This window comes from Prinia subflava, chromosome 5 (genome assembly GCF_021018805.1).
Source record: "Prinia subflava isolate CZ2003 ecotype Zambia chromosome 5, Cam_Psub_1.2, whole genome shotgun sequence".
Taxonomy (NCBI): Eukaryota; Metazoa; Chordata; class Aves; order Passeriformes; family Cisticolidae; genus Prinia; species Prinia subflava.
In genome coordinates, this window is record NC_086251.1 from 25,652,337 (window position 1) to 25,678,732 (window position 26,396).

Genomic DNA, 26,396 nt, shown 5'->3' on the forward strand with positions numbered 1-26,396 from the left:
AGCGGCGGAGGGCACTGCAGACAGGCTCAAGGCTGACTCATTTGGGTTAGCGAGACACGGGCTAATGATGCTCCGTGCCGGTGACCACACCGCAGCACAAGGGCGACTGCCACAGGACACAGATCGTCTGCTCCTCGGCTTTCAGTCCCTTTGGAGCATCCTTAGCACGGGATGCAGCTAGCACCCAGCAGGTGGGATGCTCGTCTGGAGTGGCTGCCCTCGCACCCGCGGGAGCGAGAGAATCGCTCCCGGCTCCGCGCCAAGCGGAGTAGAAGATCGTATCAGTTTGTCTCTCCTCCCCTTCCTCTTACGCAATTCAGCATGCAAGGGAGTGACTTGATTTTTTTTCCCCCACTCTCTCAGGGAGTTGGTTTTCACTTCCTGTGCTCGCCGAGCCTTTGTCTGGGCCGGACGCACCTGAGGGTGGAGGCGCAGCGGGCGGCGGGGACCCCCCGCTCCCGGCAGCAGCTCCGGCCGAGAGCGCGCAGGTGGGGCCGAGAGCACCTGCCCGGGAGGAGGTGCGGCTCAGGGGACACCGCGGCTCAGGGGACACCGCGGCTCAGGGGACACCGCGGCTGCCTCGGGGCGAGCCGGGAGCCAGAGCGCAGTCTCGGCCATGCTCCGGCCCCCTCTCGCCCCGGGTTGGCGTGCGCTTCAACACCGTCCCTCTTAGCTTCATATGTCTTCTCCCTTCCTTTAGGAAAGGCTTGAAGTCCCGAGACAGTGAGAATCGGGGCGCCAAGATGTCCAGAAGGAGTCCGGGTCCGTGGTTTGCGCTCTGGGTCTGCCTGGTGCTGGCGCTGGACTTGGGCGAAGGGCAGAAGGAAAAACCCTTCGGTGAAATGTGCCTGGAGGACTTCACGGCAGGGCTGCCGGATTGGGTGCTGGACACGGACGCCTCCGTCCAGAATGGAGCCACCTTCTTGTCGTCCCCCATGGTGCATCGGAGCAGGGACTGCATGAGAGCCTGCTGTAAGGACCCCGCCTGTAACCTGGCTCTCGTGGAGCAGGGCCCGGGCTCGGAGGAAGACCACATCCAGGGCTGCTTCCTCCTCAACTGCCTCTATGAGAAGGCTTTCGTCTGCAGGTTTGCCAGGAAGAGCGGCTTTCTCAATTTCTTGAAGAAGGACGTGTACGACTCCTACCTGGCAATGCAGAATCACAGACCTAGTGGTAAGGTGCCCATAAAGGATCCCTGCAAACCATGTCTGGAACAGCATTACTTGGGGCCAGCTCCTCCGGCCATTATATGAGCAGCAGTGCTGCCAAACACTCCGGGTAGAGTGATGCTAAAGATGGTGTTTCTGTGTTTTCTTCTGCCACAAAGGTTTCCCCAAACCCCAAGACTAATTTTTAAGATCTGTGCCTTAGTTTACCTGTTCCTAAATGAATAGGTGATCTCTCTTTAACCTGTTTGAAGCAGGTAGAATGTGTGATTACCAAAGTCAGAGTTCTTGTTACTTGACAATGTAGAGAAAAAGGTATTGCTTTTCTTCTCCCTTCCCCTGGGCCTTTGAGGCTGAAAAGTGAAATCCTCTAAAAATCTACACATCACCAGGTTTTAAAGGGCTGCATTAATCTCTTAATTGCCCCGGGACTGGAGGCAGGATGCAATCCAGTTACCTTTATTTAACAGCAGCCTGGATGGTTAGGTGTGTCAGTATTGCTCTGCTTGTTGGGGCTGGTCACTGCTGCTGGGGGAGGCTGGTTATAAAATTTCCCCTTTGGAGGTGGGTTTCGCCTCCCCAGTCCCTGTTTCCCTGCTCTAAAAGATTAGATTGCACTCGGACACAGAGAGCCAGGTGGAAAATGAAATAATCTGAAGCTGGCCACCTGCCTTCTCCAAAGAACTGCAGTGTGCTCAGGAACACCAAAAACACAGCAGCTCCTCCTTTTGCCTCCTCCTTCTGTGTTTGGGTTGAAGCCTAAGAAGGTTGGCATGTTTCTAACCTGGCTGAGTCTTTGGCAGCCATAACAACCATAACCAGTTTATCATTTGTTGATCCCTGGGCAGGGCTGTTTGGGGATATCTCTGTGGATAATCCTCCTCATACCCCCTCCCAGCCCACCTGTGGGAAGGAAAGGATCTGTGAAGATGGCAAGGGGAGAGTCCAGGTGGGTGCAAGGGCTTGATGATGTGAGCTGAATAGATCTTGGATCTTCTGCTGGGATGTGCCAACCTGAGGCCTTGTGGGTGCTGGAGGTGGGAAATGGCCCCAGACTCCACAATGACCACTTCTCCATCCTGAGAAGCAGTGTGAGGGTTTTGGAGCAAGACACGTCTTCTCTGCAGCAGCCCTTGGGTATTGCTGGTTTGAACAGGAGTGTGGCAGAAATGGTCCTCCTAGTCCTCTGTCCCTGCTCGTGGCTTCCTACTGGATTTTAGGGCCTTTTGGTAAAAGTGTCTCACTGTTTCAGTAGCATCTCTGTTCCAGGCTCAAAATCCTTTTCATAGGAGCTGCAGTTAGGGAGGAACTGAAGGCCACATCACCAAGACTGGAGGTGGCATGCTGGCAGCTATCTAAACTCCTATATGCTTTATTGTAGGAGGAAAAGGGAATGCATCATCTCCAGTACATCCTCATTTCACAAGATTAGATTAAAATACAATGTACTGTTGAGTAATTCAGCCTCTTTACTTCTATGGAGCAGTGCCTCATACAAGAAGACTGCAAGCCCCTCGTCCCTTGGCTGCTCCCAGGGTCTGGCATTTCATGTGTGCGGATCTTTAGGAAGTGTCCCAGGGTCACCGACCTCTCTGTGTGGCAGCAGTGACATGTTTGCTAAATATAGCACCGAGCTGCAGCACCCCAGCCACCAATACGCAGTTGCTGTCCTGCAGTCCATCCCTAGTGCTCCTTTCACCAGTCCTGGGATGGCTGCGGTAGACCCAGGAGGGCTCTCAGCGAGAAGGGAAATGCACTCCAGAAATGCAGCTCGGGTTATCTGCCCGCAGGCGGCCGCGCCTCTCCTCACTCACGTGGGGCTTGTGCCTCGGGCTGCTGTGGGTGTAGGAAGGGCTCGGTCTCTTCTGCAGCCGTGTTTGGCCTTGGGAGGGTGCTGGGTGCGGGCAGGTCTCCAGCTGCAGTGACAGACACTGAGCTGGGCAGTCACCGCTGTGGATTTGGATCAGGCTGTGATGTTCGTGCTGTGCTTTGATGGGAAATGCCTTCCCCTCCTCTCTGAAATTTTTAGGTGTTGCCTTTGATACCAAAAGCTTTCTGAAACACCTTGAATGACACTGGAGGGCTAGCAGGGGAAAGAGACTGAGGGAGTTATCTTACTGGAGAAGTAGCTGAGTCCTCCGCCCCACAGCAGATGATGAGACACTTAAGAATGCAAATGTCCATTTTGATTCAGGTACAAATCAAAAAAATCCAAAGCAAAACCCCAAGGCCCTCCAGCCATGATGCTGGAATTGGGTCTATGCAGGACATGTCTGGACAGGAAAGTGGATGCCTGGCTGTCACCGAAGGGGAAAAGAGGAAGGGCACAGTGGGACAGGTGTAGGAGGCCAGATGAAGGAGCCTCTGGGCACTGAGCATGTTCACCTGGCAAAATAAGGAAGCTCTACAGCATTTTTTCTTCGGGACCTTTTAGGGATGCCTGAAAAGGCCAGGTGAAACAAGTGTTAAAGGAAGCCATTTTCGGCAAGTCAGGTCTTCCTCCCAAAATCTTGGCCCAGGTTTTGGACTGGAGACAAAACTGTGTAGTTTTCCTGCTGTTCTGCTGTATCACTTCTAAAATGTGAAGTTTTGTGACTGCTCTGAATCCCAGGCTACTGCCAGTCCCCTGATTCTGGCTGAAAGGGTCTGCAGGAAGCTTATCTGCTCCTTTATCATGCATTCCTTTCCTGTGTGTGCTGCTGTCAGGTGTCCTAGGATCCTTTACCTGTATCGCTTTTCCAACACCTTCTGCAATGATAAGAATTAAATGCATGTTTTTTCTAGTGAATAATGAAATATCGAGTTAGTGATCTCAGTGGGTGACATTAAACAAAAATTAACACGTTATAAGAACCACACTACTCCTGCAACTGCAAGGGAGCAGGCCTGTTGAATTAAGAGGTTTATGTATGTTTAGGAGGAGACTAGGTAGCACTTGAAAGAGAACACACATCTAGGGGCTGCTGAATGGGCAAATTTAATCTCGGAGTGTTTCCTGGAGCCTGATGGAGGTAGCTGAAAGCTGGGAGAGCATATTCTTGCAATGCTCTTGCTCTTGTTCAGGCATCCAGAGTGAGACTGCAAGCAGCTGAACACAGGGACAGAGGTACCTACTCTAATCCACTGTGGCCACTCTTACAGTGTTATGACTTCAGAAAAACCTGTGGGTACAGGCAACAATGACTACAGATGAAATCTGGGTTCTGCACATCTTCTGAATATATTTTTGGTATTTTGCAGAACAAGAGCTTCTGAGTTCTTTGTAAGCTGGTGATGACACCTTGGCTGTCTCTTGCCTGTTTCATCTAACATACAGCCTGAAGTCTCTGCTGTTACTGTTAAAAGGCATGATCTTCTTAAATGATTCCTCAGCCTGAACTTTGGTGCGAGTTTTCTGCCTGGCTCATCCGGGAGGGGCAGGCTCACCTTGCACTTTATTGGTTATAATGGAGCCCAGTGTTTAAGTAACTAGCCCAGCTTATTCTGGTCTAGGCAAACCAGTTTTGGGTGTGAAACTGGAAAATAACCTCCCTGAACCTTTGTCCATTTCTTGAACTGAACGTTTTGTGGTTGTTGTGAAATGCTCAGTGACACTCTCCTCCTGCTGTTGAATCTGGGGCTTGTGATTGGGAGATGGGAAGTGCTTGGGTCCTGATCAGATATGTCTGCTCCTAACTCACCATGGAGGGTGATTTGCAGGCTAAAACTTTGGTTATACATTCCAAAAGGAGAGCTCCCCAAGAGTGAAGCTCATCCCTCTCCAAATGTTTGGTCCCATACTGATCTCCATTCTGTGGGCAACTAAAATGAGCAGCACTGGTACCACGGCTGGGGCTGGGAGAGATCCCCCTTTGGCTGATGCTGTTGAGCCCTGAGCCAGCTGCTCATCCTTAAGCTTGGGCTAGGAGATGGAAAATTGCACAGTCAGTACCCACAGCACAGATTCAGAGGATAATTTGTACTGGAAGGGTCCTGCAAGGCCAGCTGGTGCAGCTCCCTGCTCAGAGTGGGTGATGAAGGGCTTCCACTCTGCTTGCTGTGGAAATCAGTGTCATGCGGCATCTCCTGAAGTGGCTACATCATGTCCTGTCTCCGGAGCTCCAGTCTCCTCAAAGAGACTGGAAGTACTAAAATGGCATAAGCACCTGTGGGAGAGTCTTTGCCTGCTAAAGCAAACAGGACTGGTCTCCCACACTCCGAGGAAGGATGGAGGGAACCTAGTGGTAGCAGCATCTTAGATTATTCTGAAAATATAATCCATTCAGTCATACTGTATTGTTTGAGAGAGGTTAAGTTGACCTGCTGTGTGCACCACTTACAAACCACTGCAAAAACCTCTAGAAAATAACGCTGAGAACTGCTTGGCTGTGCACGAATTGTTAGAAAACTGCTTTATCATGACTGTATTTACTGCCCAGACAGGATGAAGCCCTAAAGTAAGAGCCTGTATTTCTCTTTCTCCAGGCACTGCATTGTGTTGCCTTGTTCCCTTCTCTCTGTCCACCTCAGGCAAATTAATACTGTGGCAGCATCCTTCATTACCTCTGCCCATGGAAATGGAGAGTTTTCTAGCGTGGATGGGTGAGGAACCTGTTCACTTTTGAATGACTTCCCTGGAAGCAATGCAGGAGCAGAACTTTGGCATTTGTGGGAGGAGCCACACTGCTGCCCACCTGCTTTTGCAGCAGACAGGTTCCACAGGCTTCTGACTCTTGAAATCTCCAAGGTCCTCTGTCTCATGGATGCTGGAATTTGGGTGGCCTCATTTTTGCTCCTGTCTTTGCTCCTGGCCTGGTCAGTGGCTTTGAGCACTGGCTTTTGTCCCTGGTGAGGTCTTTCCCTTCCTGGTGCCTCAGTGTGCTGAGTGAAAGCCACACTTGTCTTGTTTGCAAGTTGTTTCTGCAAAGGCAGTCAGCAGTGGGCAGTAAGGACCCCTCAGTCACCACAAGAAAGCTTTCCAGCTCTTTCTAGTGACAACCTCAAATCATTCTGAGGTATTTTTAAGCATTGCTTTGTAGTCAAAAAGCTCAGCTTTTTGAGTTCTGAGTACACTCAGCTACTCAGAGTGTATCTGCATGAGCTCTGGAATAGAGGAAATCTGGTTTTCTATAGATCTCAAGGGCAAAAGCTAATATCCGAGTTCCATAAGAGAAAAACCTCCATAAGTTCCATGAGAAAAAAGAGAAAATATGAGCTTTGCAAATACATCCTGCCATGGGATTTCAATGGTGTCTGCAGGTTTGCATACCAAGGTCCCTAGTGGGGTCTCTCCCCCCACTTAGATGCTTACTTTTGAAGCCCTTGTAGAAATTTATTATCTTTTAAATTCCTGTTCCCCCATCAATTTTGGTTCAAGTTAACTCATTAGAGGTAAAGCCAGACAAGTCACTGACTGCATGAGCTTTTAAACAGGAAGAATTTTTTTTTAAAAGTGAAAATCAGGGTCTCAGATGTGAATAGAGTGTGGGTAATAAAACTTTTTTAAGCAATTTGGATTTCCTCTATGAAGTTTTCCTCTGGAATCATAAAGAAAAGATTTCTGATGCGTTCTCTAAATGGGAGTGGAAATTGTCACTCATGATGTGACTCCAGAGGTATGTTTCACAGTAAAGAGCATGCCACAGACAGCATCATAAAGCTTTAACCTCCCTGTTAATTACAGAGTTTTACAGCAGAAACTTTCCATGGTCAAAAGAGCATTATAGCGAAGGTAACTTTCATTTTTCCTACAGACTTTCAGAGCAAAACAGAGTGGAGTCTCCATTGTACAAGCAGTTTGCTGATACTCACTCTGGCTCAGTCAGTCACCTTGGTTCTGAAGCTCAGGTGGAAAACAGGCACGTTGCCAGGGAAGGCTTCACACAGTCAGTGTGGCAGAAATACTCCAAAGTCACTGAAATTTCAGGCATCCTAAGGAGAAAAGGGATAGACTTGAAAAACAAGTCCTTAATTTCTAGTGAGCATTACTCCTTGGCAGTCACCACAAATAAAGAAATACTCCTGACTCTTCTAGATGTGAGGAGAGACAGTAAATTTGGCTTATCAAGATGGGAACTGGAGAAGTTGCTGACCCATTGAGTAGAACTGAGCTTTTACTTGATCATGCAACCCACAACCCAAAGTAACTGGTGTTTGGCCTGTAATTTTTTGTTTAAAGTGTACAAGCTTAAAAATATCAAGGAAAAACATGATTTGGAGTCACGAGTTGGAAGATCAGCCTCTGTGTTGTTGAAAAACTGGTCTTTTCCTTGTGCAATTGCACCCACCTACTGGGCTCACCCCGGCAGGATGGTGGCAGGGAGTAGGCTGCCTTTCCTCCTGCCAGGCTCCTGTTGTTTACCTAGCAGGAATGGCAGGAACGTGTCCCCTTTCCAGAGCTCGAAGTGGTGTGTACAAGGTGCCAAAAGAACTAAGTGGCCTGTTTTAATGTCAGGTTTGTTTGTACATATGCCTTGTATTAAATGTCCCTTCAGTTGGCTGCAAGAGTCAGCAGCTGGGATCTGAATCCAGATACACACGATTCAAACAGGAAATTAGGAGCAAGTCTGCAACAGTGAAAATAATCAGCTAATGGAATAATTTTCTAAGGGGTTTGGGCACTAATCCTCTCCTTCAGTCACAGTCGATGTAACAGTGTAATGGCAGAGTGGTTTCTATCTAGCTTATAACTGATGGTTGGTGCCTTTACAAAAGGCTCAGGCTGAGCTGGAACACTGAGTCTTGGACTTGGTACAGGTGCTGCCAGGTGGAGTTTTATAGGCTGAGCTATGCACAAAGCCTGTGATCAGAGACATTCAGGCCAGGAGTTATGAGTCAGGCTCAGTGGTGTCATTGTATAGGCTGTTCTTGCTGGCATAGGCAGGGATCAGTTTTCATCTCTTGTACTTACAGCCTGGAAAAACAGTTATTGGATTGTGGAAGTTGCTGGTAAGCTAATCTGTGGAACGTTACAAAAACAACAATCTCATGAATGGTGTTTTTGTGCTGTTTTAAAGGCATGTGTGTCAGAGTGTGGGGTGGAAGGTGAGCTGGAAGAGAAATATTTCCCATCCAGATCCCACATTGTGTAGCTGTGGCTAAGTGCACTAACATAGTGCTTAGAGATAGTGGTAGGAGTGATGAGAGTCCATTCCACATTCTCCAACACCCACATCAGGCCGTCTCCCTAAGTGAAGGGCAGACATAGCTCTGTGCTGTTCTGCAAGGATGTGGTCCCACTCTCACACAAGCACAATGGCTGTAGCCACAGGGCCACCTTCTTATGGTGGTTCCTGTGGACAGAAGTGCCCAGGGAGCCAACGGGCTCAAAAAGACTGCCAGCAGTGGATTGTGGACTTACTAAATTAGTGAAGGCAGTAATAATGGTACTGATTTCCTGTTGCTTGCTCAGCCTGCAAGGAGCACATCTGTATAAAAGTGTTTTCCTTTCAGCAGTTGAAGTCTGGATTGATTTATCCTGGAACAATCTCCTTCCCTTGTCCTCCTGTAACAAAAAAACAAGGACTGGACCCTTCAGCCTCTTACCCAAGCCTTGTTCTACATTTTTTCTGTAGATGACCACCCTCCAATAGCCCGTGCTGTCAAGGACATGAGGGTACAGCCGGGGGAGCCAGTGATGTTGAGAGGCGCAGAGAGCACGGATGACCATGGGATAGTCAACTATGAATGGAAACAGATCCTTGGCGACCCCTCTGTGGAGATGAAGGTAGGGAGCTGCAGGAAATAAGCAGCTTGCTCAGTGGCACCTCTGATCTGCACTAGGTTGGTCAGTCAGACCCCTGACTTAAAGGTCAATTTGTCCTTCCCTCTTCAAGCCAGTCCATGCAGGACCTGTTCCCAAAAACTGTGGAGCACTCCTTGTGGTTGCCCTCCCTCTCTCACACACGACTTAGAAGTGTCATTTTTGGCCTCATTAGGTCTCAGGGTCCCTGCACAGGATGCTGTCACAAGCCTTCCTGAGCAACACCTGACCAGCCTGGGTGGGAGCAGCTGAGAGGGCAAGAGCTTCCATGCAAGAGCTGTCTGTGGTCCCATGATCCTATAGTTCAGTGAAGGGCCTTCTCTTTGTTTTACTCTGTCCACTTCAGTGCATTTCCTCTTCTGTCTCTGAACAATCCAGTGTCAGGCCCTGCTTCTGTTCTCTGGGGCTTTTCCTGGTCTTTGCCTTTCTTTAAAGCATTAAGTTCTTCCTCCTATTTTATCTGAGCTGGAGCAGAACTCATGACTCCTGTCTGGATCCAAGATTTCTGTGGTGTGAACACTGCCTATTTGCTAGATGTTAAAAGTGGAATTGTGGCTTTAGAAGGGCAAATTATTTCTTTTAAACTTCTGCAAAATGCTTTGGAAAGCCATGGAGTTGATACAGAGTTCTTGTGGCACCTTTTGAAAGAATTAGCAATTGAGTACATCACGCTCACAACTGATTTTGAATATCAGCAGTGACAGACTCTAGAGTGCCAAAGGGTCTGTGTAATTCAGCAAGTGCCCCTTTCCTTTTCCCTTTGCCCTAGCCCAACCAAAGCAACTTCTGTGGAGGGGGGGAGGTCCCCTTATATTATGCTGTATGAACTACATAAAAATTATATATGGCAAGGCTGTGTTCTTTTGAAACCTAATCAAAACCAGAGACAGCATGGAAATGAAGGTCCATTTCTGTTGTAAATATAGAAGAAAAGTTTGTGTCAATAATATTGTAGCTTTCTCTTCTGACAAAACAATTAAATACAGCTACCTTATTCTCTATGTACTAAGCAAATGATTCATAATGGGTTTTAAGTTTTAAAAAGTAAAGTAAAAACTACAGGTATTTCTGTCCTCTCCAATGCGTTTTATGTTTCCCTTGTGCTTTCACAATGCCCCAAAACATGAAATATCTAATCGTGCCTTTGGTACTTGTTTCCTCTCTATTCTAGCTGGGTACCAGTCCATGGGTTTGGGGGGATTGTCTAGCACTGAGATATTTTTCATGTCAGACATCTGCTTGAAGGTTTCCATCCAAGTTCCTTTCTCCCTAATGCAGGAACATGGACCTTGCATAGCTGCATTCACTCCTTCCTTAGAAGGACTTTTCTCCTACGTAAGCCTCTCTTTTGTGTTCTCAGAAGCACGAAGAAGATCAGGTAGAAATCTCCAACCTCCAGGTGGGGACTTACGTCTTCCAGCTCACTGTCACAGACACTGCACAACAGCAAGACTTCACCAACATCACCATTGTGGTATTGAGCTCTGAGCAGACAGAAGGTGAGCCTGAGCCCACACGTATTTACCTGGAGTCCTCGAGCCTCGGTGCTGTTCTAGCATTATTGGTGCTCTTCTCAGAGGGGTAGATGGGAGAAGAGCACAACCAAGAGCCTGGACTTGCATGTCAGCTTTTCCCAGTAATAGCCTGCACCAGTAGTGCAAGGTCTCTGCATTCACAGTGATCCATTTTGGGGTTTTCACATACCCTTGCAGGAGATGGTGCCTGCAATAACCCCATCTGCTCTGCCTGTCATTGCTCTCTGCTGGGTGATACCAGAGTGGGTGAAGCTTGGGGTTGCAAAACAGGAGAACGTGAAAGGTCTGTGGTTTTGTGGTGAAGGCCCTTAGGTTGCAGGGTAGGTGGAGTCATCTGCAAGACATTCAATGTATAGCTGGATTTTTTTTTCTTTAATGGATTTGTTCAATGATGAAATGTTCAGCATTACAAGTGTATTAGGAGTAAGGAGTTCTTGGACAAATGGTTGACTGGCAGCTAAGCAGGGGATGTCTTCTCCTACCTCAGGTACCATAAACATGTAAGAGTAGCCATGTCAAGTGATGCTAAAGGTCTGACCAAGCTCCAATACACTGCATTCAACAGTGTGCAGAGGTTGATACTTTGGAAAGAGTGCAAGAACGTGACATGCTATCGGTAAATCTCTACTGTGCTTGACTAATTTTGTCAAGGATTTTGCAGCTGGGAGATTTTTTTTTTAGCAGAGGATGGTGTCTTTATGTTTAATAACCATGTATGAATCCCTTTTTGACCTCATGTAATCTTTGAAAAGCAGCAACCTCCTGAAGCAAGGAGTTTCACAGCTTAACTATGTGCTGTGTGGAGATGCAACTCCTTTTGTTTTATGGATGCGGCACCTTCTAATTTGGTTTTGTGACCCTCCCTTTCATATAAAAAAATTCATTCCATGATTCCCTGGTCTCCTTCTCCAAGATCAAGATTTTGTAAACCTTTCAGACATGTCCTTTAGAAGATTTTGTTTGCCTTCACATATACAAAACAGAAAGTGTTCCGAAGGGCTTACCTAACCCAGACACTTTTCTGTTGACTTTCTTGATAGAGCACTGTTTGACTCCAAAGAAGGTGGGTTGGTGTCGGGGATCTTTTCCACGTTGGTTTTACAACCCAAGCCTTCAGCAGTGTGAGGAGTTCATTTTTGGTGGCTGCAAAGCCAACAAGAATAACTACTTACGGGAAGAGGAATGTGAACTCGCCTGCAAGAATGTCAGAGGTGAGTGCTTCAAAAATCCAGCCCCCTCTTTCTCATAGGATTGGGATGACCCTATGGACAAGTACTGCAGGCTCTTGGATGATGCCTGGTCAGAGCCCAGTAAGCTGAGGAGACTGGGCTAATTATGGATGAGCAGTCATTGTCTTAAGCTGCCAGCGTATCTGACCCAGCTCCTAAAGCACTGGACAGTGTCCTTGGTATTTCTCTGGCTGCAGAGGCCCTCACCAAATCTTTGTGTCACATCTGAAACCTAAATTCAGAGGGCAGCATTGTGCAGTTGGGGGCCAGAAGTGCTTCACTCACAAAATGAAATTAATATCCCTCCTTGGCACCCTCAACCCACTGAGAACGATTTAATGCTGCTCAGATAAATGGGCTGAGCCTCTGCCAGGCCCATTGCAGTGCACAACTTAAGAAGGAGATTAAATCCTTGGAAAAGAAAGACAATTTGGAAATGGTCTAGCTTGTGATGGGAAGTTCCCCTGTGCTCCTCCAGGCCTGCCTCATGTGGGTACAATTCATGTGGATCTCTGAGTGGTGGGCATCCACATTTCACCTCTGTAATCCAGGGCCTTCTTCCAGAAAATACGCTCTTATGTGATACATGAAGGCAATATAAAGCTGATCTTAACCTGACAAAATGCTGATGGTAAATTTATTTTATTCTTCCTCTTGTTTCTTCAGGTTCTGTTGGTGGACGACAACAGCCAGGTGAGTCTCCCATAGGACAGTGTAATCTTACTGCAAGCTTGGGCTGAGTGTCTCATGTCCATTCCTGTGGCTTTTGATTAGGACTCAGTGTGGAAAGTGAGGCACTGGAGACTAATTTCTTTACTAAGCCTTTCACTTTCATGTCATAGGATAATTTAGGTTGGGGATGACCTCTAGAGGTCATCTGATCCAACCCACTACTGAAAGCAGGTCCAGCTTTGAGTCACACTAGGTTGCTCAGCTCTGTATCCAGTTCAGTTTTGAGTATCTCTGAAAAAGGAGATTTTACACTTTGTCTGGTCAAACTGTGCCAGTGTTTGATGACCCTCACTGTAAATTTTCCCCTTATATTGAAGTGCTGTCCCTTGTTGCAACTCCTGTCTGTTGCTGCTCATCTGATTACTGTTCTCCAAAATGAATGTCTCTTCTATAATCTCTGTCTTCTCCTCACGCTAGGTCTTGTGCTCCAGGCTCTTGCTGAGATTTACCCTAGTATGCCTATGTTTTTAGTCACTGGGAAGCTCAGAACTGGGCACAGTACTCAGCACTTGGGACCAGCTCTAGAGCAAAGAGGTTTGAAGCTCTTGCAGCCCAGTGTGCAGATTTCAGTTTGGCTTTCCTAATTTAATCCCCCATGCTTGGGCAATGTCTCCATATTCTTCCTGAGTAGCTCATTCTTGTTTCCACCTGCTATGTACTTCTTTCTGAGAGGAAACATAGCAATTTCCAGAGCAATGTTTCCTTTATAGACAGGACTTACGGGGTTTTTTTGAGTCTAGGGTGGCACTGAGGAGAGACCTTTACCAATCTGCCATGTTTCTTGTTTGCCAGCCCTATCAGCAGCTTTTAAGTGCTTTGTAAAGCATCCGGCAGGGAGAAACCATGAATTTTAATGAGCTATCTGAACTGTTTCTGATGCAGTATGCAATGGGAACTGTCAGGCCCCCTTCTTCAGATGCAAGGATGGTTGCTGCATTGATGCCTATCTGGAGTGTGATGAAACTCCCGACTGTGCTGATGAATCGGATGAGATGTACTGTGAACAATGTAAGTACTTTAAATTCTGGCTCAGACACCTTTACCATCTGCCCAGCAATGGGTCCAATGTAACTTACAGGTGCTGATTCAATATGTTTTGGTGTTTTATGTTCTTATCTCCTGACCCTGCTTTATCTCTTTCCACAGTCTTTTGTTTGCAGGTTCTCCCATATCCTGTATCTCTGCTGACTGCAAGAGATGACCTTCTTTCTGTGATGTTTCCTGCCTTTTAAATACGCTTTGACTCTCCTCTCTGCACCTATTTGTAAGAATTCAGGCCTGTCTTTCTGTCCCCTTTCAATATTTTTCTCACTGAATCACCTCACCTTCTCTCTTAGAGTTGGGAAATGGGGAAGGAAACCACTATTTCTCCAAGTCTGTCCAGTGGCACAGTCCCCTTATTATCCTCTTATGCTAATGTAAATGCACCGTGGTGAGATGCCCAAATCCACCCCATCTCCTCCCTTCTTCCATCCCTCCTCACCCCTTCTGAATTCCCATAATCTCTTTCCTATGTGTGGATGTTTTATTGTCTTTTTAGATTTGCAAGCTATGATTCATGTCTCTTGCCCTCTCTTATATTCTGCACTAGTGCTCTTTTATATTTTTTAAAACCTGGAGTAACTTTACTTCTTGATAGAAAACAAAAATAAGAAAGCCCCTTTGTTTTCCTTAGTTTTGTCTCTGTATCTGTGGATTGGAAATTGGGAAGAGTTTCTTGTTACTACATTTTATTTTTCCTATGTTCCTCTCACATCTTTGAGATACATAAGAACATCAAATGACATCTCACTTCCTCTGGTTTCTGATATCAAAGGAATGTGCAGGAAAGCCCTGTCTGCCCATGTCTGCATGGACAGAGGCATTTCTTTTCAACTGGTGAGAGAAGTTTTAACATGAAACATTTCCCTTGCAGATGCTCGTGAGTTCAATCGACTGCAGAAAATCAATGTCACACATAAGCAAGGTATGTACTATCCAGAGCACCTAGGCTGACCTCTGCCAGCTTTTGGCTTTTTCTTCAGTTTGTTGTTCCATGGTAAAACTGCTTCCCTCTATAAATCCAAAACCAGGTGTAGCATCTGGATAGTCCCTGTACTGAAAATGAGCAAGGGCCTGTTCTCTTACCTTGAGCACAGCTGTTGACAGCAGACTTTCACTCTCCTGACTAAACTTTTTCCATCCAGGTAGGTCTCATACATGTTGCTTTCTGGGCACAGTACCTGGCCTGTCCAAAACCCTGCAGCATGGTTTGTTGTTGTTTTTTTTTAAATAGTGCAAACTGAAGCAGTGTGGGGGACACAGCAATGTCTGTGCTTAGTCCCATATCTTTGTTTGTTAAACTGTAGACAGTGGACCTATCTCTGGGCTAAAAGAGTATATTCCAAGTCACTTAAATGCAACTCGGTTGTAGAGGAGACCTGAGCTGATCTGTGGTTTCTGTGTGTCCAGGCTCTTCATGCTCCCTTCTGCCTGCCAGGGAGGACATGTCATTTCCACAGGGGAGTGAATCCAGGGTTTACCATGACTGCACACTCTGGTTTTCCTTTTTCTGCTTGCTAGTTGGATTTATGGCAGGTGCCAGCTCACCTTGGCAGTGCCAAATTGACCAGCTGGCAACTGAGCAGTGGGGACCTGAGGGCCACTGTTCTGGCTATGGATTTCCTCTGCCATGGTGCTTGTGCTCTTTTGTTGCAAGCAGAAAATTTTGCTCTACTTCAAGCCCACTGCTTGAGCTAAAGCACCTGTGCCTTGCTTTGCCAGGCCACTGTGTGGACTTGCCTGATACTGGACAGTGCACCGAGAGCATCCCCCGCTGGTACTACAACCCATTCCTGGAGAAATGTGACCCCTTCACCTATGGTGGCTGTGGTGGCAACAGCAACAACTTTGAACAAGAGGAAGAGTGTATGAAATCATGTTCAGGCATCACAAGTAAGCATACATAGTGAGGGCTGGAGTTTTACTGATCAAACTGGGAAAACCACTTCAGATTCAGTTCTGTGGTCCCAAAGAGGCAGTGCCTTGGGAGCTTTCAGTCAAAGCTGCTAGGCTGTCAAACCCTGGCCATGACCCACAGTATGGCATATAGGGTATGGTGGCTCTACAGCATCTTTCTGCAAAGCAGCCTGTCATTTCACAGAGCTGGAAAGCATTTTGGGTGCTGATGTTGAAAAAAAGACAAAGGAGGATGACAAAACTAATCAGAGATATGTTTGCTTTGAAGAGAATCTAACCCCCTAGCTTGGCTCCAGGTATCCCCAAGTGAGAGAGGAGAAATTGAGAAAATCCTCAAATAAAACATACTAGCCTGAAGTCTTAAACAAAAAAGGGAAAGGGCTACACTGCACACTTGGTATGTATTACTTTGGAGGCCAACAGGAAGAATTCTGCCAGACTGTATCTGTTAAGAGGCATACTACCTCCTCAGCTACACTGAGCCTCACAGCCTGCCCTGAGAGCTCAGTACCACGGCTGTCGAGAAGGGATGCTGTGTGTGTTCAGTCACTTCAGGGCACTGGAAATATGCTCCTCAGAAACTTATCTATTGTTCCCAATCTTCTTTGTAAAACTTTTTTTTCCCCTCTGTGTTCCCAATTCAGAAGCAGATGTCATTGGCCGAAGATGGGAATCATTTGAGTCCCAAACTGCTATGTTAAGTGAGTAACAATTTTCCCAATCAATTTTCTTGTTGCTTTTCCTTGTTCTGAAAATTACGTTGTCTTTCCTTGCAAAGAATAGCCTTCTCTCCCACACTCTTTGAAGCTGAGGGAGTAGTGTGGGATTCCGGGGATGCTAGCAGCAGCAAGAAAGAGGTGCTTCTGTGCACTGTACAGCTGTGGTCCATTTTTTCCTGTGTCTGTGTCTCAGTAGTTCATACAGAGACTCCTGTTTTTCTTTCCACCAACTTGCATGAATGTTCCACTGTTCAACATCAAAAAATGGGAAGTAACACTCTTCCTAAGGGCCAATTTCACGTAAGGACTACTAACTTTTTCAAGAAAGAAAGCTCAAGTGGATATGAATAATATCCAGTACTAGACCGTGAGTACTAGACTAGAAATGTGATGACCCTACGCAGCCTCTCCACAACACTTAGAACGCCCAATGCTATTGAAATACAAATTCTTTAAAAAATGTCACATGAAGGTTATTGTTATTAAATCCTAGAGATAGATTTAATCTTTAAATTCACACCCCCTCTCAAATGCACCATGTTTGACTGTCTCCACTGATGATGCAGGGGTTTGGTTGGTTGGAGAACAAGTGCTCACACCCCTGCCAAGAGTACTTTCCCACAAACTCAGCCTGTCCTCCGTAGCTCACTCCCTCAGTGTTGTCCCAGTCAGGAGGTGCCTTCTGTGACCACCCTTTAGTGGCCTCCCTGCTGAGGTATGACACAAGGCTGCTGTTGCAGAAGGATGTGATATTCCTAGGGTTGGCAAATGGCCAAGCCTGCCCAAGTCACGGAACAGCCTTTAGAGGGCGTGGTGCATCTGGGAAATGATGGGAAATACCATTTGGGAGAGACAGGCTGGGGCTGTGCCATGCATTTGCCATCTTTCTTCTTTGCTGCTTGTGCAGTGACCACCCTGCCGACGTGCCAGCTGTTGCCTCTTCTCTTTGCCAGCACAATGCTTGCTTCGTCCTGGCCACTCCTGCTGCATCAGCGTTTGTGGAGCATCCCTTCTAACATGTCACGTATTCCTGCAGGTGCCTTTGAGGTAGTGATTGCTGTGCTCCTTGGGATCTGCATCATGGTAGTCCTGGTGTTCATTGGCTACTTCTTCCTGAAGAAAAGGAAGAAGAACAGCCGCCGCCGTCAGCCCCCCACTGCTACCAACTCAACCCTCTCCACCACAGAGGACACTGAGCATCTGTTCTACAGCAGTGCCACCAAACCAGTCTGACCTACAGCCTCTCTCTCCAGCTCAGCACTGGGGCACTCCCCAGAATTCTGGAGCTCTGTTTTTAGACACAGGTCTGTGCCTGAAGGACTCGTTCTCTATGAAGACATGGAGCGTCAGGCCAAGATTTAACTGTGATTTGGCAGTACTAGTATTTGTGATTGTCTAGGCTAAATGGCTGCTCTGGAAAGTGTGGAACTGGGAGCATTCTGTTGCTCTCTGCCATCCATCTGTTCCTAATCTCAAACAATCCAGTGAAACTCTGAATTACATCTTTCTTCCTGCTCAAACCTGGAGCACAACTTTGCTCAACTTCCTGAAGGAGCCTGGAACTGGATTTGTGTAGCATTCATGTTGGTCAATGGTGCAAGGTCACCAGAGCCAGCAATTTGTTTTCAGTGTCACTTTCTGCCACTTAACCTTGTATTTTCCTCCCCTTCTCCCTGTCCTCTGCAAGGTGCCCTGCCTTGCAGCAGTCTGCCTCATTGTGGAGCATCCCTTGAGGTCTGTGGGATTCACATAATCATTCAGACCTGATCCAAGACACTCTCCAGCAGATCCTGTTTTCAACATGGATGGAAACAGAAATACCTGCTTAAGTCACTAGGCTTTGGTTTTTAGCAGAAAAGCACACCTTGACTTTTTGCTGGCTGGCTGCTGTGTTTCAGTCTCCTGTGTACAGTACGTGTTCACAATTTTTCTCTCTGAAAGTTGCCCTGTTTGCTTTCCCAGTGTTCAGTCTGAACCCAAACACGTTGAGAAAATATCTATTTATTCTCCCATGAAGTAAACGTCCATACTTTTCCTGCTGATTGTGCAGGAAAGCTGCAGCTTTGATTTTACTGCATGTTCCTCTGAGCACACAGCCTGACCTGAGTCCCTGGCATCTCCCAGGGCACAGGAGTGGGCTGAATACCACCAGCTAATGTCCCCAGTCTTCCTTGCTCCTGCTGGCTCATCCCTCCTGATGCAAGATCAGCCCAGCCCAGCTCCAGGAGGTCCAGAGCTCATCTCTGGCCCCAAGGCATCAAGTGAAATCCCCACTTTGGCAATGTCCTGGTCCTAGTCCTGGTCCTGTATGTTCCCCTGCTGTCCCTGTGCAATGAGATCCTTCTGAGCTCTGTCGTGCAGCGTCTGCTGGTCCAGGCTTGTACCTCAGTGAGCTGAGGATTTCTGTTGAGGCAGAAGAAGCTATTTGTGAAGGGCCTGATGCGCTGCTAGCTGTGGGGCTGGCACCAATCCGTAAATTTCCAGTGTCTGCTGCTCTTGGAAAACTGCTGTGAAGAGAGAGGAAACCACTGCATGCATGAGTATGTGTGTGTGTGTGTGTGTGTGTGTGTGTGTGTATGTGTGTGTAAGAAGCATAAATCTATGTACAGACTTCATTTAAATGCATGGATTCTTTCAAGGCACAGTGGTTCTGGAACACTGGTGAAGCCATTCCCAGCTCAGGACATGGCTCAGGTCCTTTTTCCTTTTGAGTGCAGTGGCAGGAGAGCTGCCTCCTTGGGCTAATGCCTGGGCCGAAAGGAAAGCAACTGCTTCCCCGAGTGCTGGCAGTCTGACTGCTTGCCTATCCCCATCACAGGCATTTGCCTCAGCCAGCGTTCCTGGGTCAGATTCCTCCTTTCCGTGATCTGTCTCATATAATTTCTTCCATCTCTTAGTTTTTCCCACAGTCTATCGTGGCCTATGCAATAAACCTAATGTCTTGATTTATTTTTTTGTGTGCTCACTCTGATAATAAAAAGGAGATGTTTGTCTTATCTGGCTTGGGAGTGGTGTCTGAGGAGCAATGACCCGCAGAGGGGGCAGGTACCGTTCCCATGGCTGCTATCTCACACCCTTTCATCTGCCCGACTGCGGTATCTCGACTGTGCTATCTCGGGAGAGCTGCTGCAGCAGCGGTCCCATGGCGTGGGGAGGGCTGGAAGCAGGGGATGCAACATCTGTGGCTACCTGAAGAGGAAACTACTGCATGAGGTGTTCTGGGAGAAAGATTATTACCCACTAAGTCACCCAGAGAGCAGGGCAGGGTGTAACCTGAAACTGGGTTCCAGCTGGTCAGACTGGTTTGGGTCTGAAACCAAAAGCAGACACTATTCTTCAAACGAGTTGCTCTAACTGTCTCTTCAGGCTGGTGATCACTCAAGAGCTGCGATGTAAAGTCAGCTAAATGTAATTGGCTGATTGGCAGTGGGTTTGTACAGCAACAGGCGGGCCTGAGCTGGCCGCCCTGGCTGGGCCTGCGTGCTGCTCGCAGCAGGAACGCGTTCTCCCCGCATTCTGCTCTGGGCTGTGGCCTTTGCTCTGTCCTGACCGTGCAGCTACAGCAGCTCTGCAGACATTATCCCTCCCATCCCCTGAAGCGCTGCTCCAGGAGCAGCTCTGCTGAGCCCAGCTCAGCTCGGCCGATGGGGTCACTGCTCCCCTCAGGTAACTCCCTGGCCTGGGAGTGCCACCTAAACCCAGGACTGCTTCTCTCGACAGTCTCCAGAGGGAGAAGGGTACGTGCTTTGCAGTCTCTTTCACTTACACCACACCTTTGTGTCCCCTGGTGTTGGACACAGCCCTGCTGGAGGCGGCAGGTCTGGCCTGAGCCCTCCCCTATGTGGACCCACACCCCCCGAGTCCCACCTCACACAGGGCCTCCTGCTTCCCAGGAAACCTCAGCCCTCGGAAATTGTCAGATGGGAACAGGAGCCCAGAGTTTGAAACTTTGCAAAATAAGAATGCCACTCCTCAGGGGCTAGCGGTGAGGGGAGGCTGCCTCACTGCCATACTGCCCAAGCAAGAACAATATTTGATGACGGCTGAGCTGCCCCTTTGCACTGGCTGTGCCGGACAGGGAGCACGTCCTCCATGTTCCCCAGCTGCAGGAGCATGCAGCTGTGTGAAGCTGCTGGCTGGTTCAGGGCAGAGCTGCTCCTCCTGGTGAGGAGCTCCTGACGCGTTCCCCACAGCTGCTCTGCTGCGCAGGACGCTCCGAGGTCTGCACCTGTCCCTTGTCCTTGCAGTGTCCGCAGACAATGCCTTCCCCAGTGAGGTCACTGTTTAACAAAGGGCTGTTTGCAAGCCTTGAGTCGCCAGGCTCCTGCCAGGCCCCAGGAGCTGCTGCCTCGCTGAGGGGAAGCTGCCCCTTCGCGTTGTCCAGTCTGCCTGTTGGTGGTGTCCACCTCTGCAGAAGGAGAACCGCAGAACCTCTTTGCCTTTCCTGCCAGCAAAGCTGTTTAGTCACCTTGCTTCGACTGCCAGGAAGGAGGATTTGCCTGAGCTTTTGGCTGAGATTATCCCAGCAGGCTGGAGGGGACCTCGCAGGGTTTGTGTGGCTTACTGGCCTGGATGCAGGAAGCATTAGCTCACAGTTAAACATCGTGTGTCTCTGGCTTCCTCGGGGCACAATGGCTCTGCAAACAAATGCAGCAGCTGCCCTGATACAACAAGGGATGGCTCCACAGTGGCAGGCCGGAATACTGTTCCACACACAAAAGCCGCAGTGGGGTGAAACTTTCTGATAAGTTACTTTAGCCCTCAGGCCTAATTTATTGCCTAGGGAAGAAAATATTTTGGTTTTGAGACCAAATTGTTCATTCTGGTTAAAAAGAAGAGCTTTAAAGCTGAGGGAAAGAAGCAACAGTTTTGTGTGCAAGCACTGCATAATGTAAAGACAGATCTTGAATCTCATTTCTGCCCACCTTACTTCAAGCATAAGGAATGACCAGACTTGCTCCTCCTGCAGTGTGCTTTGAAATCCTAAATGGCACATGCAGATTTGAAGTCTAGTCCACCACATGGTAAGCAAACCTTGCTCACTAAAATAGTGCCTGTGTGAGAAACAGCCTGTGAAAACTTCCCAGACAGTTGTAGGGGTTTTTTTATATTTTTCTCCTTGGAAAAATGGAGAAATAGGAAATGCTCTCCCTTGGTTATCAAGCACAGAACTGCATGTTATTGTAATAGCTTGTAGTCACAGAGAAATACAGTCACCTCTAGAAATTCTAGCAGCTCTGATCTCTTCTGCAGCACCTAACAGGGCATGGAGGATCCTTTCTGCAAAGCAACCTGGCTGACCAGTAAGCATTTCCTGGGCAAGGTGCCACATGAGGCGTGACAGAGATTGTGTGGCCCTCATTCGGTAGCTGCCTCTCCAAGATGTCCTCATCTCCAGCTGTGTCAGGAGTTTTGAAACTAACCATCAGTTCCTGTGACAGCTTTGGAAGATTTTGCAGAGGCCACCCAACGTTTAATTACCATCTTCAAGTTGCCCAGAGCCAGCCTACATGAGAGGATGTAGGACACAAAATGACAGCAAGCAGCTGACAGGAGATGCAGAGGAGCAGGAGCCTTGCTGGAGCCAGCCAGGCGCTCTGATAGGAAGGGATTTTTTCCACAAGTCTCAGTGCATACAAAGAGCCTGTGTCTTTGTTCTCTGCCCTGACACACCTGACCCACATGACGGCTGCTTCAGGATTGTTAAAAAATATTTGTGAGCAGTTGAAGCAAAACATTAGTCCAGAAATTTGAGCTGCTGCGACTCCCCCAGCCAGAAATTCTTCTTTAAATGAAATGATAGTGCCCCTCTCATGTAGGCATTGTCGGGAGCCCTTCTCTCCTTCAGCTGCATCCCCAGGGGCCCCAAGACTCCTGCCTCCACCATGGGCTCCAGGCTGCAGTGCTGCATTTTTTATTCAGTATGTGGTATTGTTCAGCCAGAGCAGCTGCCCAGGGTGGTTTGCCAGCTCCATTTGAGTTGTCCACAAGAGGGGGCAGCAATATCTTAATAATCCCTCTTGGTGTTCCTTGGACACTGTACTGTCCAAGCAGCAGGGACATGCTGCACTGCTGGAGTTGGTGCTGAGGTGTGAGATGTGAGTATCTGTGAGCTCCATAAGATGCAAGGTCCTGTTTCCTTCCCCCCATCTATATTATGGTCTAATGTTATGGTCTGTATTACCATACTCCCCCAGGTCTCAAAGCATCATATCCACCTGCAAGACAGAGGAGAGGTGGTAAAACCTTCAGAAGAACAGAGGATTGACTTAGGGTCTCCCACACCTCTTGTGGGTGTTCTGTGCCCTGGGTTTACTTCCCTTTCGTTTTGTATGGGTTACACAGAGGAAGTCCCAGATACTGGGGTAGCCAGTCCAGTGCCAAAAACTTGTCAGTGAGACTTTAAAAAAACCCCACATGGGTGTTTCCCTTTCTTTAGCTATTTGGATCAGTTTCCCCAGATTTATTTTGCTGATTTCTACTGCTCTCCCCAGCATACACACTATATTTTGAAAGAAATGGGACTTCTTTTCCCAGTAATCAGAGGACTCCAGGCTGTAGAACCTTTATTAAAACCAAAGCAAGCCAAAACAGTTCTTTTAATAGACTGTCATCAAATTTGGAAGCTGGTAGCTCTGTGTCCCAAGCTTCACCAAAGAACCCTTCTCTGCAAATCTACATTAGAGGATGAAAGGGCATTTGTGACGCACTTGAGGAGGCTCAACAGCTCTGGGGAGCTGTGGGGTCATTGCATGGACCATGCAGCTCTGCAGGTGAGCAGACAGGAGCTGCCGGCAAGGATGCAACGATCTTATTCTAATGTCCTTGCTAGAGCTTTTTGGTGCATGGAGTTTCTGTTAAACCAGTTTGAACTGGTTCTCTCTCATATTTAGAAACTATCCCTGCTTATGCTGTAGAATTACACCCTGTCAACAAATTTTCCTTTCCATCTCCTCCTAGTATTTTGGGATGGGGGACCTCTTCTTCCCTTTATCCCAAAGCCTGGGCTAATCTGTCTTAAATGGAAAGTGGATTTCCCCAGGAATTGCCTCTTGCTTGCCATGTCTTCTGCTAGCTGATCCATCCACCACTCCTCTGCTTCTCAGCCATGCAATTTCCATCCTACTTCCATTTATCTCCCCATTCAGCAATGAAGGGACTGGCCAGAGACAGAATCTGTACAGATAACCCCTCCGATAAAGGGAAGAGCTGGCACAGTGTTTATGTGCCCAATACCATTCTTGCCATCACCCTGTTTATGCACATTCTCAGCCAGGGAGGCTTTATCTACTCTCTTTTCTCTTGCATTCCCATCACATTACCATCTTAAATATTCAAGGCTGTAAAACCCATGCAAATATCCGGCCATCACAAAATGAGTAAGCATCTGGAGGGCTCTGCTTGGAAACAGTCAATGTACCAGACACTGCCATTTGAATATTAAAATGTTGTGTACTGGGGGAACTTCCACTGTTGGCAAACCCTGGGGCAGGTGGGTGAGGTCCAGAAGGAAGTCCAAGTACCAAGAAAATAGCTATTTGTTTTCATCAGTACTTTTCTACCACTAGGCTCCTCTTTCTCCACAAGGCCCTGGATTCAAGGAACTGATCTAAGATCTCACATGCTGTACCTCACAGCTGATGTTTCACAATCCACTGCAGCTTCTTCCAGGACATGTTTGTGCACTGGAGGTGAGCTGTGCTCCACCAGATGGGCATGGTCTTTGTACTGCCAAGTGCCAGGCAGGTCCATTTGGTGGAAGAGATTGGAAGGGACATTCTCTGTCGGGTGAGCTTTCTGCTGGGCTGTCCTGGCCCTCTGTGTGGTGGGAGCCTCTAGCCAAGGGTGCAAGGCAGGGTAGGATCCCTGAGTGAGAAGTGGCCTGCAGAGCTGATAATGAAAATTGGGCCCAAAGGAGCAGCTCAGCATTACAAATCAGTCTGTCCTACAGCTAGTCTCTGCTGAAGGAGTAGTTCTACACTCATTTAGCTTTCCTCACATTTGCACTGCTTCCCATGAAACATCCCAGAAAAAAGCAATTCACTTTTCAGGGATCTGTTTTCTGCAAGTATGGCTCCTTGAACCAACAGCCCAGGGCACCAGCTGAGTACCAGCACTGGCAGAAGAGAACCTGCAGGAGCATGGCTTGGAGAGCATCTCTGAGGGACGCTACCCAGCAACATCAACCCATACCAGTCAGTCCTGACATCTCCCCTAGCCCCATATGCTCTGGCTCTACAGTGCTGGCCTGAGGCTCTAGAAATATGCATCCAGGTTCTGTCTGTTGTCCTGCAAGTCATGTTGCTCTTGGGCCTCCCCGTGGCTCAGGGGGCTTTCCCCTGCACCATTTGTAGCAAGACTGGTGTTTGGGCAGGCAGTTTCCCTGCTGTTCTGCTTTGACCCACAGTGCTGAAGCTAAGGAAGCCCAAGTGCTGCCCTAAACTGCCCTCATCTGCCCTTTCACATGGACCTGAAACCTCATGAAAGACTCCTGCTTCCCCCATGCCTCCAGGCTTTTTGCAAATTGCCTCATCCAGCTGCTGAGAAAAGGGGGCTTTCCCAGCTTTCCTTTTTTCCCCAGTACATTCAGGTTTATGCTAATAGTGTGTGATTAGCCAGCTGTGAGCTGGAAACTCCTCTGACAGTCTTTCAGTCTTTTCCAAGGAAGCCATGAGGAAAGAGCCAGGAAACAGTGGTGGTGGAGCCTGCATATAAAACTGCAAAAGCTTCTCCCTTAAGCCTGGATTTCTGCAGCAGGAGGAGCAGGCTACAAATACCCAGAAGTGCAGTGTCAAGTAGAACCTGTCTTTGGGAGAAAAGCGACCACTTATTTTGCATAAGTCACCTGAGCCAACAGGCCAAATATTTCCTGGCAGGGTTGTGTGTGTGACCATCAGTAGGTCAGGAGAAAAGCCTTTTTGTTTATTTCAACAGTGCTGAAGAGCTCGGCAGGTTTCTAGGCTGGAGGGAACCAAGCCCTTTGTCCCTGCTCTCCTTCCTGTACTCAAGAAAATTCCTGCAGAAGATTTGTGGCTAAGGTGATCACAAGTATCAGAAAACCTGCAGACTGGGAACTTAAGCCCTCCCTTTACTTGCTGTCTATAGCAAAAGCAAAGCAGAAATGCACAGTGGTTGTCTCCAAACCTTGAGAAGAAACTGAGGAAATGAGGATAGCAGAGAGCACAGGATGCTTGTCCTTCCCTGAGAGATAACTGTATTTCCTGACTCTGTCTACCTTATGCCCTTTCTTTCTACTTCATAGCTCCTAATGAGCTTTCCTTCTGAGATGGTCTAATTGATATGTAATTAATGAAATCCAGAACACTTAATCTCAGTTTGTAATTGGCTTTGGAGTATGGTGTTTCTGTTTCAAAATTGAGAAGGGCTTATGTGCCCATCTGTTTGCTGTTTTATTTGAGTGCTGCCTCTTCTTACCAAGCTCAGAGCTTGGTTGGACCATACAAAAATCATCCTTTTTGGACGTCCTTGTATGGTTGGACCATACAAAAATCCCCTGTAGGGCAGGGGAAAGGCAAATGCTCTGGATAGGGAGTGTCATTTCTCTTCTGGAAAGAGAGGATCATGTCAAACTGCAATGACTTGTGAATATACCTGGTCCTGTAGCCAAGGCGTCCTCTGCCATCCCTTTCAGCAAGCAGATGCACCTTGAGGTGCACTGCAGGGATCACAGAATCCTCCTCTGTCACTATCCACTTGTTCCCAACTCCTGCAATGGAGATGTCGCAGGTGGATCAGTGTTTCCTCTCCAGAGCCACTTCTGGTTCCTGCACATGAACCTGCGGCAAGGGCTGCCGGCTGACTGGCACACTCATTGCAACGTGTCTCGGCCACCTCTCCTCCCCAGGAACACCAACAGCAAACAAACCCATGCTCTGTGCTGCTCAGCACCCCAGTTCCCACTGCAGTCACTGGGCAGACTGGGCTGTGGTCAGGCAGCAGACAGGTAGAACCAGTACATGAGGCATGTCTGGGCTTGTTCAAAGTCTTAATTTCCTATTGCTCCTTTGCCCCTCTCCTGTTCACTTTCCCATAAACTCTACCTTTGTTTGACTCTCAGCACACCCTCCTTTCCTGTCTTTCTGTTTTTTCCCCAGAGACTTCTGACATGCATTGCAAGATGTCTGGAACTGCCAGACCATGTGGCACAATCCAAATATCACAGCATCAGGCAGGAGATAGTATCTTTCTCCAGTTGCACCATGTCGCTCTGTATGTTCCTGGACACTGTAAACCTTTTGCACCAAATGTAAGGGTGTCAGGAAAGGAAGTGGTAATAATTTTTCCCAGTTTGAACC

The 26,396-nt window shown here is 47.9% G+C and overlaps 1 protein-coding gene and 1 long non-coding RNA gene across 3 annotated transcripts; one reads left to right on the top strand and one right to left on the bottom strand.

The window, feature by feature from the left end:
• Positions 1-355: 355 nt before the first annotated feature.
• On the top strand, positions 356-19,076 carry SPINT1 (serine peptidase inhibitor, Kunitz type 1). Of its 2 annotated transcripts, none has more exons than XM_063398516.1 (11): positions 356-488; positions 701-1,173; positions 8,720-8,871; positions 10,268-10,406; positions 11,483-11,653; positions 12,338-12,364; positions 13,286-13,411; positions 14,319-14,369; positions 15,167-15,337; positions 16,006-16,062; positions 17,117-19,076. In XM_063398516.1, exons 2-11 carry the CDS (start codon positions 744-746, stop codon positions 17,311-17,313), a joined length of 1,521 nt encoding a protein of 506 aa, XP_063254586.1. In that variant the 5' UTR covers positions 356-488; positions 701-743; the 3' UTR covers positions 17,314-19,076. The 2 variants fall into 2 exon arrangements, with proteins under 2 accessions (XP_063254586.1, XP_063254587.1); XM_063398517.1 differs by having other exon boundaries at positions 361-518.
• LOC134551206 (uncharacterized) lies at positions 3,615-25,980 on the bottom strand. Its single transcript, XR_010080540.1, has 2 exons — positions 25,693-25,980; positions 3,615-7,076 (listed from the first exon to the last, which is right to left on the bottom strand). It is a non-coding gene; the product is annotated as an uncharacterized LOC134551206 (long non-coding RNA).
• Between the last annotated feature and the right edge of the window lie 416 nt (positions 25,981-26,396).